Here is a 14952-nt window from a genome sequence, read left to right as displayed (position 1 = left end):
ACGCTCACACTGCATCTCCCCTGCACGCTCTCACTGCATCTCTCCTCGCATGCTCACACTGCATCTCCCCTGCACGCTCACACTGCATCTCCCCTCGCACGCTCACACTGCATCTCCCCTCGCATCTCCCCTTGCACACTCCCAGGGTGGCCTCCAGGTCTGAGGGAGGACTACTCAGCTCTGTTTTCTTTGCCTTTCTTTGCCGTAAAGACTAACTTCTAGTTCACAAAGAACACACAGTGCTAGGCATTGTCAGGTAGGAAGCCTCTTCTGAATGAGCTTATTTTTAATGCAGATGAGTCACCTTAAGTAAGTAAATGAGAACCATGTGCTGTAGGAGACAGCCAGATAGAGACAATACCTGGGGGTGTGGAGGCTGTGGCTGTGGTGCAGTCCACGGCACTGTCACCAGCCACAGCATGAGGGTCATTGTTAGCATTGGTGTGAACAGGGCCTGGCCAGGGGCCTGGGCGTGTGGTGTGTGTGTCCCCTGAAAGCTGCCCCCCCAAGTCCGGAAGCCTGAGAGGCAGCGCAGGTGTGGTACTGCGCCAACCCCATCTGTGAGGAGGCCCCGGGGCAGGGGACGCAGCTCTGGCCTCCGTGCACATGGGCCTGCGTGCTCACGCCACGTGCACCAACACTAGAGTTTCTGCTCTGCATAACCTGCCTACCAGGCTCCCGGCCAGAGCCCTCGCGGCCAGGGAGGGGAGAGCAGGGCCGGGGCTCGGACAGCGCATCTGAGCTCCAACACCAGACCAGTCCGTGTGGCAGCAGAAGCGAGAAACACAGACCAGGCTCATCCGTGTGAGGAAGGGAGCCCTGTGCAAGGCTCAGGGACCCTCACGCCTAGTGGTGGGCAGGGGTGAGGCTTTGCCACAGAGGATGGAAGTTATCTGATACAGTTCCCACCATCACTGCATCAAATTACCATCAGAGTTAGTTGCAATTTCCTTTAAGGGGAAGAAGGAAATGCCAGTTGATGGTCTTGATTATAGACACACAAATTTGTAAGATAAATTCCGTCTGTAGAAAAAAGCACTCTTGATGGCTGCTGGGGGCAGTGGCCCTGTGTGAGCGCATGGAGCAACACGGAAGGGCCCGGTCACGGAAGGGCCCAGCCACGAGAGAGCCCGGCTACGGGAGGGCCCGGCCACGGGAGAGCTGGCCATGTGAGGGCCCGGCCACGGGAGAGCCGGCCACAACACAACATGGCCACAGAACAATGTGGTCATGGAACAGTCTACCACAGAACAGCCTGGCCATGGAACAGCCCAACAAAGAACAACATGGCCACAGAACAGTCCTGTGTCTTGGGCCTCATCTGCACAACTGCAAGATCTCAACTTCATAGCATAAGGATGAGCGCAGACATGCCACCAATCCACAGGGAACAGTGGAGACAGTTGGACCTCAGACAGAGGCCGGAGGTCTCAAGGCCTCCCTGCCCCCCCTCCACCCCTGCTCCACACACAAGATGGCGATCGGTAAGTGACCCAGAGAGAAGGCTCCCCAAACTCAAGAGGGTGGGTGGGGCCAGGGAGGTTTCCTGTCCCCCCTCCTGGGCCCGGGTGCCCTGCCTGAAGCACCCAGGAAGACAGCTGCCACTCCCCTGGCGGGGGGGGCACTCACCCTCACAAGCTGCTGCGGGAAGGGACCTCGCGAGTTCTCCGGCACGTTGATGGGGGGGATGACCCAGTCCCGCTTCTGCCGCCTCAGGCCTCTGGAGCTCTGGGGCTGGGCCCACGGCAGCAGCATGTCCCGAGGGGGCTGAGAGGGGGCCAGAACCACGCTCGTCTGCCCTTTCTGCAGAGGAGAAGAATCAAAGAAGTCTGGTTAAGTTCTGCACAAAGGGAACAAAACCCTACAAGCCTCTGTTAATCTGTGTTAGCTGGGATCAATAAAGAAAAGACATATAACACACAGTGTCAGGAAAAAAGAATCACTTGAAGCTGAGTGTAGTAGTGCATGCCTGTAGTCCCAGCGCTCAGGAGGCTGAGATGGAGGACAGTCCAGGCCACACAATGAGGCTCTGTCCCAAACAAAAGACGTCATCCACCAACAGGTGTGTGTAGTGCTGATCACAGGATAAACAGCATGAAGGAACCCCTGAAGGGAGGCCCTGCAGCCGGTTCCTTCCACAGTAGTGTGGATAAGCTTTTATTCCCTTCTAACTTTGTTTTGGTGCTGGGCATTGGATCAGGGCCTTGTGTATTGCTGCTGAGCTAAAACTACAGCCAGATTAGGGCCTTAAAATCCAAAAGCAACAGAAGCAACCATAAAGGAAAAGATGGATACATTTTAACCTAAATCTCCTATGTATAAAAACATACTCCCATGGAGGGTAACAGGAAAATCATGGCAGAGTTAATAGCCTCGATGTGAGGCACCCTCACTGACTGGTCAGATAAAAAAGTGGAATCTTTTCTTCATGTCGGGCAAAGGACATGAATAGACGATTTACAGCCACACGAATGTTACCGATCAATACGCTTAGGAAAAAGGTTCACGTCTTCACGAATCAAAGATGCAAATTCAAGTGCTAAATCCTTTTCACCTATGAAATTATCTAGAGGAAGCAAAATTAACCCTCCTGGGGGAGGGTGCTGTGCCCCTCCGAGGAGGGGGGGGAGGGGGGCGCGGAGGACCTGGCACCTAGTGTTGTTTGGATTGGGGGAGGGTGCCGTGCTCCTCCGAGGAGGGGGGGGAGGGAGGCGCGGAGGACCTGGCACCTAGTGCTGTTTGCATCCAGGGAGCCACATGGTGCAGGGCCAGGTCACCATATTTCTGCACCCTAGATACCAGTGAAGGCATGCCGAACCAGTGCAGGAGGCCGGTGTCCCTGTGGCTCCACCTGCCGGTCAACCACACTTCCCACCCTGGGCAACGCTCAGCCGCTCGGCCGCTGTCCCACTGAGGCCCGACGTGGACAAGGTGTGTCTCTAAAGGTGTGCACTGCAGATGCTTTCACCAGAGTGAAACCCCCCGGGGAAGTCCAGATGCCTGAAGGTAACAGGTGCTCCGTCTGGGGCACCAGAGCCCTTAAAGCTGCCCGTTGAAGATGCTGACACCGATGTGCATCCGTGAAATGTTAGTAAGTGCAGAAAGGGCACCAGGGGATGTGGTGTCGTGAGCCCACGGATGGAGAAAGCAACGGGAGGAAACACCATCACCAGGCTCTGCTCCTCTTCATCCACCGCGGCTTCACGCCACTAATCTTGCTTGGTTCTGTTCACCTTCAGTGTTTTCTGAAGGTCATACTGCACACAAATGTTGGTTTGGAGAGCAGGCAGGCGCTTGGGACACTGCGGCTCTCAAGGGTCCACAGACACAGACTCAGTGGCGGGTGGCTCAGGCAGAGGGACCGGACGGGCAGGGGCATCAGCTTCCCCTCAGTCATGGTGGGGTCTCACCTCGGCTGCAACAGACCAGGCCAGGGCATTTGATGGCCTCACCCCTGCCCTCTGTGGGCAGAGTCCCTTCCACTACCTTTTCCCAAAAGTCTGCAGACCCAACTTTCACACACACACACACACACACACACACACACACACACACACACATGCACACACACATGCACACACACACTACCTTTTTTTGCAAAAAGAGTGTATGGCATGGCTCAAGTAGTAGAGCACCAGCCTGGCAAGCCTGAGGCCCTGAGTTCAAACCTCAGTACCAGCACTAACAGCGCTGGCCAGGCATCCAAGGCAGGGAAGGGTTAGTAGGTCTGTCCGCTGTGGACAGCCAGTGAGACTTGGCAAGTGGCTGGTCTGTCCTGAGGTGGTGGAGGAGCCTGGGGGTGCCTGCTCGGGGCCCCTCCTCTGCAGGACAGCATCCCTGCCACCGCAGCCTGGGGCTCTGCACCTCAGCCTCAGCAGCGTGCAGCGTGCCCGACAGCCGTGAACACAGCCTGCTCCATCTTCACGTGCTTAGGAAAGGCTCGCACGGCATTAATTTCCCTAGTGTTGTTTAAATAAATGGCACGTATTTGCTACTATTTTAAAGCTGTGAGACAAATGTAGTAACAGAATCTGGTGAGAGGCAATGCCAGAGCCGCACCGGCTTCTGCTAGAAGGCGCGCCCACTTCTGTGGAAGGCCAGTGTCCATGGCGGTTGGTGGGCGCCCGGCGTGCTCTGCTGAGTGTCACAGATCATCACAGACACCAGTGCCTAAGTGCAGCGATGGTGAACCGCACACTGCCCGCCGCACAGAGGACACCTGTCACGCTTGGTTCCATGCTCCTCAGTGACGATGCTGGTGTGTTGGGTGAGGATGCGGAGGCCACCTGGACCGTCACAGCAGGGCGGGCAGGTCCATGCGTGCAGACCCGTGTCTGTGCTCATACAGAGGTGGATGGCCTGCGCGTGTACACGAAGCACGTGAGCTTGACACGCGGCTTCACGAGACAGGCCGTGGGGCGTCCCTCCCTGCTGGCCCCTGGGGCCCTGCTGGCCGAGGCTGCGTAGGTAGCTGTGCTTGTCAGAGGAGAGGCCGGGTCTGCAGCCGTCCCCCGGGAGCTGCCTTTCCCCTAGGTCTCCATGTGTCCGCTCCGCATCTTCATCCCTCCTTGAGTCTGCACCAGGTTTGCTGGCCACGGCGTCGAGGGCAGCCTGTGGCCAGTGGTGAGGCCACCTCCCGCTCCCTGGCCTCCGGTCACGGCTCCAGCCTGTCCTTCGGCTGGGGTCCGATGGAAGCTGTTACTCAGAGCCCAGACTCATTTGCAAAGCCCGAAATTGTCTCTCTGCCGGTTTCCTTTGTGACCTGTTTTCCACGGGGTGTCTCGCTCTCTGCAGGCGTGTTGTGAGGTGACATCTTCTAGCGGGGCATGCTCGCTGACCCTCAGAGAACCGCGTGGCATCGGCTGCCTGAGCCTAGAACCCGTGCCCAGGTGGCCCGTGCTGGCTCGGCTACCCTTCCCCTCCCTGGCCGTGGGCAGGTCAGGCGCTCATCTAGGTGGGCCGTGTGCGTCCTCTGTCTCCAGTAACTGCATGGCAGTTACTGCACCTACTGCAGGGGGAAACTGAGGCAAGGAACGGTCCCCGGCTGGACGCTCCCGCCAGGAGCTTCACTTTAGAGCTTGGATGCGGCCTCGGGGACATCCTGTGCTCCCGGGTCAGCGTGGACTCGAGGGGGCCAGGCCGGGCCAGGATGGAGCCCCGCAATCCTTTCAGGCCAACGTGTCTGGGCCTGGTGGGTCCTTCTAGAAGGCTCTCCAGCCCTGTCTCAAACCCAGCTGTCCTTTCTCATTCCAGGGACCGCATGACAGCATCCTCCAGCTTGATACACAGACTGGAGTTTCAGGGAAAGATGGTGGACAGGGGCGAGGGGAAGATACTCTTCAATCTCCTCTGGATGCTGGAGGCCCCCAAATCTTGCTCAAAAACCGGGCAGCACCCCAAGTCCCCGCGGTGGGAGGCGGGCAGCACCCCAAGTCCCCCTGGTGGAAGGTTCCGGGTCTGGGCCCGCGTTTGCCTCCATGGCTCTGCCTGCCCGGCTCTTGCACCGGCTGTTCTCTGCATGATTGACTGTGACTCTGGGTGAGGTCCCCAGGGGCCGCTCAATGTCACCAAGAAACCGTGTTCCGTCCCAGCGCCACTCACAAGGGAGAGATGAATAATGCACACGGACCCGGGGCAGCCTTTAAATGATCACGTTTTTTTTTCCTGAAGGGGGGGGGTGGTGGGTAAAGAGGGAGAGAGAGCAGGGAGGAAGAATAGAATCATCCTCACCCCGTCTGTATGCACCAAGTTATAATTGATCACCTTTCTCTATTACTTAGTCCACTCATCCGTGCAGAGCACAGCATTCCGAGCAGTGGAGCAGGAGCCCTGCTTTTAAGTCAGTGGGTGATCCCACAAAACATCCGCATGCGGCTGTGTGGGGAGTGGGAGAATTGAGTCTGCTGTGGAGAAGACACTCCCTGCACAGGGGTGTGTGTGTGTGTGTGCGTGTGCGTGTATGGTATGTGCGCATGCGTGCATGCCCCATTTTGGTCTGAGGTAGTGCTGGCTGGTTCAGTGGGAATTGGATCAATATTTCCCCAACTTCCTTTTGGTAAAAGCGCAGGCAGGGCACCCCACTCCACACCTTCTGGCTACCACGTGCCAGGCTTCTCACAGGGGGCCAGGGCTCTGCGGGGTGCCCAGCCCCCCAAATCAAGTACACGTACCACAATGCTGCACACAGTCACGCAACTGTCCCCTCTCATGCAGGACCTGGTGAGGTCTGACCCACCCATGGTCCCAGAATGGCCGGGACAGCAGAGCCAGGACTCAGAGCGCTGGGCACAGGTTACAAGCCCGGGCGCCCTGGTACCTCCACACAGTTCCGAGGAACAGCGAGCACGCGGTGGTTCCCTGGCTGAAGCTGTCGCCCCTAATCGCAGCCTGAGTGTGGAAACTGCTTTGAATACCCCCAGAGCGGGCCAGCACCGGGTTTCTACTCACTGTTGGGCTGGGTAGAGAGGACAAGGCTGGGTGCCCTGCCCAGGGGATGACATGACAGATGCGAGCTGCGAGGTCCCTCACGCCCCCCACCCATGGTGACCCCACTGGAAGAGAGCTACGAGATCCCTCACGCCCCCCCCCACGGTGACCCCACTGGAAGCAGCCCTCCGATGTTGAGAAAAGGGATGGCGTGCACCCAGCTGCTCAATGCGTGGGAACCTTGAGCGACGTCCCCCCGGGCCACACCAGCCCCTCCCCTGCCTGGTCAGAGGCAGGTGTGGTTTTCATCCCGAGAAAGAGACGGGGGCTCGGGAGATGTAATCTTTCTGATTGGCAGCACCGCCCTGTGAACCGTGACGCGGAGAGAAGTCTTGGTAGGCGTGGGGCCTGCAGTTCCGATGTGCAAGGGCAGATAAAGGCGCTGAGCATGTGGAGGGTGGGCACGGCACAGAGCGGGGACCGGGTTTCTTGCCTCTCTGATTTCCCTGCTCCTTTGCTTTCCCAGGCAGGGCAGAGAGCATGGGAAGTAATTCCATCAAGAAGCCGTGGGGAGGAATGCAGGCAGCAGGGGCAGAGGGGGTCCCCGAGGTTCTGGTGGGAATGGGAAGTTGACTGACAGGAGAGGCTGAGACCAGAGAACTTCATGTGTTCGGATGCTGGGGGCGGCGGCCACGCCAGGGCGAGGCTTTGCTTTCCTCTTATGGTTGCAGAGTGGAGAAGGAAGCAGCACCTTGCGCATGCTCTGTGGTGTGTGTGTGTGTGCATGTGTACACACAGCTCCCAGAGCCGCTTTGCATAGTCCTAGGTGCTGCCCTGAGCAGCATGGTGGCCGAGGACCTTGGCAACAGACTGCTCCCCCCCCGCCCCCCGACTTTTCACTGAGCTCAGCAGCCGCTGGCTCCCGCTGGCTCCTTGATCACTGCACCCCGGTCACCCTGCGCCCGGCTGCCGCCCCTGCGCCCCCTCACACAGCACAGCGGGCGCAGAGCCTCGGCGCCTCCTCCGTCATCTCCCGCCCCTGCTGGCCTGGATGGCTCAGGACTCGGGACACGCGGCCCATTCCAGCCACACACAGAGCACCGGCTGGTAGGGCCCGGGCTATGGCCACACTGGGACCCGCAGTCCAAAGGGAACATTTGGAACGTGACGTGAATTCCTGCATCCTGCCCATGGCTTCCACCGGAATGGCAGAAAAGGAGGTTTCCTCCCCAGATATCAGGGCTGTTTCTGCTTGCTCCATGGGTCGGCCTCCCCATCTTCAACTTCACTTCCTCTGGGCTCAACGTGCTTCAGGAAGGAAACAACACGGGTGCCCCACACCCGCAGTGCCACGCCGGGCGGGGTTTTAACTGAGCACAAATAGATCGCATCTCTCCCTCTCTTTGCCTTTCATCCCTCCTTCCCTCCTCCCTCCCTTCCTCCTTTCCTTCCTTCCTTTCATTTCCCTTCCTTGCTTCCTTGCTTCCTTCCTTCCTTTCCTTCCTCTTTCCTTCCTCTTTCCTTCCTTCCCTCCCTCCCTCTCTCCCTCCTTCCTTTCCTCCCTCCGTTCTTCTAGAAAAGGATGTGACTCCTCACACAGGCAGACGCTCCTCCCCGACCCTCTGCTCCTTTACGACATACCTCGACTGCAAGCATGTGCTTTAAACTGTCTAGCTAGGGTATGGTTTGGAGGCTTCTAGCTTGTTTCCATGGTAGCTAAGGACAGGCAGAATAAAATGGTATTTAACAAACACAAAATAACACCACGGGAAGACACCGCACCCCGCACGCAGCACACACAAGCCATTTTGCATAGGTATCTGCCAGGGTGATGGTCTAGGAAGGGAGTCTCGCGTCGCAGGCCCCAGCCGGGAGACGGGTGCTGTGCCCGCGGGGGCTGTGGCAGGTTGGAGCCCTGCGCTCAGGCTCCCAAGGCGGGCACCAGGCCTCCTCGCGGGACAGAGGCCATTCTCCACTGCGCCCGCGTGGGAGCAAGGTCTGGCTTGAAGGCTCCATGCCAGGCGTCTACGGGCACGATGGCAATGGCTGCGCTCTCACACCTGTGTCTGTGTAACGAGGGACGGCGGGCGCTGGTATCATCCTCGTCGCACACGGGGGAGCGAGGCGCCGAGCGTCCCTGGCTGTGCCCAGGGTCCTCACCCGAGGCCACTGACGGGACCCCCGCAGGAGTGCCTGGCCGCCACACTCCTGCCCAGCTCTGCTGTGGGCGTGTGCAGAGCAGGAGAGCCTCACCCTGGCATACTGAGGCTGGGCTGGTGCGGCCGCCATGGGCTCTTCCCTGGCACCACCCAGGCCCGGCCGGCGCAGCACTGCCTGCCTGGCTGGCTTCCCGCCAACCCCATCCAAGAGAGCCGCAGATATCACCACGTGCCCCGCGTGCCGACACCTAGAGAGTTAGGGAAATTATGTGAAGTTAGAAAATCTGTAAACAAAACTGCCCTTCAGCTTACAGAAGAAAACATGTTCACAGTGAAAAAATTCAATTAAGTGAGCAAGTTAAGAAAAAAAAAGTATTACTCATTCTGGCGCTAGTGCAGAATGGAGTGGAACGGTTCGTGTTGGTGTCTGTCAGAGAGAAAATGTCCCTCCAGGAGCTGGCAGCTCTGGAAGGCCGAGGGAGGTGTGGGCGGGCCCGAGGGCAGCTGTGGGCGGAGCCCCATGGGGCCCCTCCCCTGCAGACCTGCCTCTCTGTTCTTTGAGTGATGCTTGGCGGGCAGCTTCGTGACTGCAGCAGCGCAGGGCAGGGCCAGGGTGTACCTTCGCCTGGCGTCTGCCCGGGTCTGGGCCAGCTCCCCTTCTCACAAGCTGCCCCGGACCCTCTCTTTTCTAACTCCACGGTCTCCAAACACGGCCACACTCCCTGGTATGGGAGTCTGGGGCACCTCTCTGCAGGGCCCATGAGCCTGCAGCGCTGCCGGAGCCGCCTGGCCGAGTCCGTCCTTCCAGACGCTGGCCCACCCGCTGTGTGTCCCCAGGCCAGATTTCTGCCAATGCTACCTGCAGGTGCCGGTGCCATGCTCCGGCGCTGCGGCGGCCGGCACACGGCCACGGCCGGCGAGCCACCGCTTTGGTATTGACTGTGAGGCCGAATGTCGCCCGGATTCCCCCAGAGCAACTCAGCACTCCCGTGGGAAGTATGTGACCTCATTTGCATTGTCTAATTGCATTGCTCTCAGCTCTCCTGCAAGACTGCACAAGAACTCTTCCAGATCCGGGCACCGTGCGCCACACCCTCGGAGAGGACCCCTTTAATAGCCGCCGGGAGAGGCCAGGGGAAGAGACACAGAACTTGCCAGATTTCTGTGGTTCATCTAGCCGTAGAGCATCAGTGCCAGTGTGGTAAACAGAAGCCATGGACGGCAGAGGCCACACACACAGGAACGCCTGTGAGAGCGGAGGCGACACACACACACACACATACCACACACACACGCGCACACACATACACACACACCCCGCACACACATGCGCACACACATACACACACACACCACACACATACACACACACATATACCACACACACACACACGCGCACACACACATACACACACACCCCTCACACACACGCGCACACACATACACACACACCACACACACATACCACACATACACACACACCCCGCACACACATGCGCACACACATACACACACACACCACACACATACACACACACATATACCACACACACACACGCGCACACACACATACACACACACCCCTCACACACACGCGCACACACATACACACACCACACACACATACCACACACACATACCACACACACACACATACACACACACCACACACACATACACACCACACACACATACCACACACACATACCACACACACACGCACACACATACCACACACACCACACACACACACGCGCACACACACACACACCACACACACATACACACACACACACATACACACACACCACACACACATACACACCACACACACATACCCACACATACCACACACACACGCACACACATACCACACACACCACACACACACACGCGCACACACACACACACCACACACACATACACACACACACCACACACACATACCATACACACACATACACGCACACCACACACACACACCACACATACACACCACACACACACACACCACACACACACACAGAGGAATGCCATGCGAGAGGCAGAGGCGTGCAGGACTGAGGAATCAGGGTCCCCGGACCACCCACCCTGACGGATGTTTCAAGGCTCCTTTTCATGAGCTTCCCTGGGACTTTAACGCTGTGGACCCTGCTTAGCAGGAGGCCATTTTCCTCTCTAGAACCTTCTGTAACATAGCTCTGCTTACCCTGCCTCTAGCTTCTGACCTGCTTTCTTGAAGCTCGGCCAGAAAACCCTTGGTGCGTGTTAAAAACAGCAGCCCATGGTTGAACAACCAACTATATGTGACACCGTCCTCTGTCCCCACCACCAACTGCACGCAAACAAGTGAATTACGGGAGAGCTGCGCCTGCCCTGACCCCAGGACTCCCTCCTACCCTTTTTTCTTGTCCCATCGCGGCCTCGCCTGCCTCCTGGTCCCCAGGTGTGCACCACCTTCAGCGCTGCCGGTAGGTGAGCTTCCTGTGAATGTGTTCACATGGTGTGGTGCCCACCGGCTTGCTTTCCTCACGGCAGGTGTGAGAGGCCCTCATTCTCCTGCTTGTAGTTGGAGCTTTTTAACTGCTGTATAGTATTCCACATTGAGACCTACTCCAACTTACCTAGCCTCCCCCATGGTGACAGGCTTTGGGGTGGTTTTAGGCTTAAGCTGTCACAAGTAACAGTTGCTCTTAGTGGTGTGGGACAGGGAGCTTTGGTGTTCAGGAGCACCGTCCTGCTGGACACACTGTAGGTGTTGTTTGTGAGTGGGGAGGGGCAGTCTTTCGCTCTCACCCACAGCCTAACAGGGCTGCAACGGCTCCACATTCTTACCAACCTTTTGGTTGTAATCTTCTAGTGTTAGCCGTGCTGGTAGGTCTGGCAATGCGGTGGAAGGTCCCCATGGCTGACCCATCCCTCCCCATGGGTGCCAACCACCAGGCTCTCCTCCTGTGCAAACTGCCCGCTCAAGTCTCTAGTTCATTCTTACACTCAACTTGAGCTCCTCTGTGTCTTCTGCCTGGGAGGCTTCGGTTGCCGGCTCTATAGCAAAGCCTTCTCACCAAGCTCGGCCTTACCCTTTCTACTGTCTTCTGCTTGGCTTGCTTTGTGGTGTCTCTACCATTTGAGCCATGTCTCTAGCCTACTTTTGGAGATGGGGGTCTAGCAAACCTCTGCCTGGGCTGGCTTCAAACTGTAGGCCTCCTGAGTAACTAGGATTGCAGGCCTTGATGCCCAGCTCTAAGTATGTGTTTTGATGAGCAGAAGTTTTTTTTTTTATTGTCAAAATACTGTACAGAGGGATTACAATTACATGGGCCAGAAGTTTTAACTAATTATTATTATTTTGGTGTCAGTACCAGTGCTTGAAGTAGGGCCTCAGGTTCTTGCTCAGCCAAGGATTGAGTGCGCTACCGCATCTTGAGCCACGCCTCCAGTCTAGCTTTTTGCTTGTTCATTGGAGATACAAGTCTCATGGATTTATGTACCAGAGCTGGTTTGGAACTGAGAGTCTCAGATCTCAGCCTCTTCAGTAGCTAGGATTATAGATGTGAACTGCTGGTGCCTGGCACTGAGTTCTTATTTTTACTGCAGTCCTGCAGTTGCTTTGCTTCTCTGCTGGACGCTTCCTGGGTCACGGACCGCCCTGCGGCCACGTTACCCTCTTCCTTTTCCAGATGTATTGCTTGTCTTCTGCTTATAGGTTCTGAACCCACCCAGAATTGGTTTCGGGGTGTGCTGTGGGGCTTTGCGCATAAGGGTGAGCTATCAAGGCGCAGGGACAAGGCACCTTTCCCCATCCTGCAGGAGGATGGATGGCCCTGGGGCTGTGTTTTGCTTATTTTCCCTCCACCTATGGGAAAGACTGACTTATAATCACCTTTCAGTTGTGATTTTTGTTTCTGCTGTGGGGTAGAGTTATCCTAGTCTGGACCCGGCTGGTTCCAGCTGTAATAACTCCTGTAGAGTTTCAGACATGCCACCTCTTCATTTTGGGTAAGGTTCTTGCTGAAGACACAAGGCCTATGAAAGTCTGAGATAAGACTTGTGTGCTGTCGACAAGTTGTGTGGGATTCATTGGAATTGCTCCCAACAACTTAGGCGGCGCTTACTAGGAGAGCCAAAGGGATGTATTTCCTTATGCTATAGATTTAAACTTCGATTTTCCTTCTTTGAGTACAACAGTTCAACTTTTCTTCCCAGGTGAGTTAGGGTAAGTTGGATATGTGTAGGCCATTATCCACAGTCATGTATATTTTAATTTTTCCAAGTCATTTTCTTAATGGTCACAGGCTGCTCAGGGGGCCCTCTTTTCCTCATGAAATGAATTATTTCCAAGTTAATATCTTTTCCCTGCTCAACCTGACCGATTTAGTCATTGACAGAAGCAACTTACCATTGATGGTGTCCCCCTTTTTTTTTGCCAGTCCTGGGGCTTGAACTCTGGGCCTGGGTCTGAGCTTTTTTGGCTCAAGGCTAGCGCTCTACCGCTCGAGCCACAGTGCCACCTCCAGATTTTTCTGCGTAGTTTATCAGAGCGATGAGTCTCACGGACCTTCCATGCCTGGGCTGGCTTTGAACTGCCGTCCTCCGATCTCAGCCTCCTGAAGGCGTGACAGGCGTGAGCTACCGGCGCCTGGCTGCGGCCTTGTACTGTGCTGTCCCTGCTTTCTCTTGTGTCTGTGTTTGGGCTCGTTTCCCTCACTCCTCCTAAGTGCTCGCGTGTGCAGAGGGCTGAGTCCTCTTCCAGGCTTCTCGTGCGTGCACGCAGTGGCACCATTTCCGTGGCCTTTGCCGTGTGTCAGTTTCTTCACTCAGTTCCAAATATCCCCAACCTTCTTGCGACTTCTTCTCCACCTAAGGTTGAGGGGAGACTTTTACTTGGCTTCGGTATCTATGGAATTATCCTCTTAGTTATTGATTTCTGGCTCAAGGGCAGGTAAGAAAACAAATTCTGGTTTGCTTTTAAGTCATTGAAGACTGTGGAGTCCTGGTTAAATTTTGAAATTCGTCTGTGTGTACTCAAAAATCAGGGCTAGTTGGCAGCAGTGAATGTCGGTGTCCTCAGACATCCTGGTTGTGTGTGTGTGTGTCCTACTTCTGTTTTTATTATTTATATTGTAAAGGTGATGTACAGAGGGCTTACGCTTACAGAAGTCAAGTCATGAACGCATTGCTTTTTGAACAGTGTCACCTCTTCCTTCATTTTCTCCCCGTTTTTCCCTCCTGGCCCCCTCCCCCACAAATTATGGTTCATTTCCAACATAGTGTCTGGTGAGTACCACTGCTGCGTTAGTGCTTCTTGTGCAGTGGCCTTTAGTCTGTCCTTGCTTATAGGGGATGTGTTCCTTTGGCCGCTGCCAGCCCTCTTCTGACTGTCACTCATGTGGTGTTTCTGGTGGTAATAGGCTGAACGCAGAGCCCTGGGCTTGCTTGCCTGCTGGTGCACAGCTGGTGCTCGACCACTGGAACCATAGCGCTATTTCTGGCTTTTTGCTGGTTAATTTGAGGTAAGAGTCTGACCCAGATCCTCCGGGATCTGAGCCTCCTGAGTAGCTAGGATTACTGACTGAGTCGCTGGTACCTAGCTAGAAAGACCTTCCCTCCCTCCCTCCCCTCCCTCCCTCCCTCCTTCCCTCCCTCCCCTCCTTATCTTTCCTTCTTTACTCCCTTCCTTTCTTCTCTCTCTCCTTTCCTCCCGCCCTCTTTCCTTTCTTTCTTTCTTTGTCAGTCTGGGGCTTCAACTCAGAGCCTGAGCGTTGTCCCGAGCTTTTCTGCTCAAGGCTGGTGCTCGACCACTTGGAACCACAGCTCCACTTCTGGTTTCAGTAGTTGATTTCCTGCCCGGCTTGGCAGGGTTCAGCACCCAGCCAGGCCTCGCTTTCTTAAATGGCTTAGCCAGTCCTTGGCCCTTCGTCTGTTTAAAATTGAGTCCTTAGCGTGAAGACCTGTTGCTTTGCCCAGCCAAGGACCTTCCGGCTCCTCACGCTGACACTGCTCAGGGCGGGTCTCCTGTCGGTCTGCTGTGCCAGCTGCATTCGTGATGCTGCGGCTTTCCAGGATCACTTTTGTCTACTGAGAACAGAAATGACTGTAATAAAAGTGTCATTTACTCCAAGGGCCTTTTTTTTGGAGATAAGATCTTACTAGGTAGTTCAGACAAGGCTGGCTTTGAATTCAGGATCCTTCTGCCTCAGCCTGCAAGAGTTGAGATTATAGGCATGTGCTACCACACCAGACAAGAGCAGCAGCTGCTGCTTCTTCTCCTTCTTCTCCTTTCTTCTCCTTTCATTTCCTCCTCCTCCTCCCCCTCCTCCTCTTCCTCCTACTCCTCCCCCTCCTCCTCCTCCTCCTCCTCCCTCCT

The 14952-nt window shown here is 56.0% G+C and overlaps 1 protein-coding gene across 1 annotated transcript in view; it reads right to left on the bottom strand.

The window, feature by feature from the left end:
• Cdh4 (cadherin 4, type 1, R-cadherin (retinal)) overlaps positions 1-14952 on the bottom strand; it is a 425566-nt gene that overhangs the window by 109261 nt on the left and 301353 nt on the right. Inside the window, exon 9 of the mRNA XM_013030338.1 lies at positions 1630-1803. Within this exon, the coding sequence (XP_012885792.1) occupies positions 1630-1803 (174 nt within the window). The remainder of the gene's footprint in view (positions 1-1629; positions 1804-14952) is intronic.

The sequence above is a fragment of the Dipodomys ordii genome, unplaced genomic scaffold (assembly GCF_000151885.1).
Source record: "Dipodomys ordii isolate 6190 unplaced genomic scaffold, Dord_2.0 Scaffold129, whole genome shotgun sequence".
Classification (NCBI taxonomy): Eukaryota; Metazoa; Chordata; class Mammalia; order Rodentia; family Heteromyidae; genus Dipodomys; species Dipodomys ordii.
This window is presented reverse-complemented; position numbering and strand designations above follow the sequence as displayed.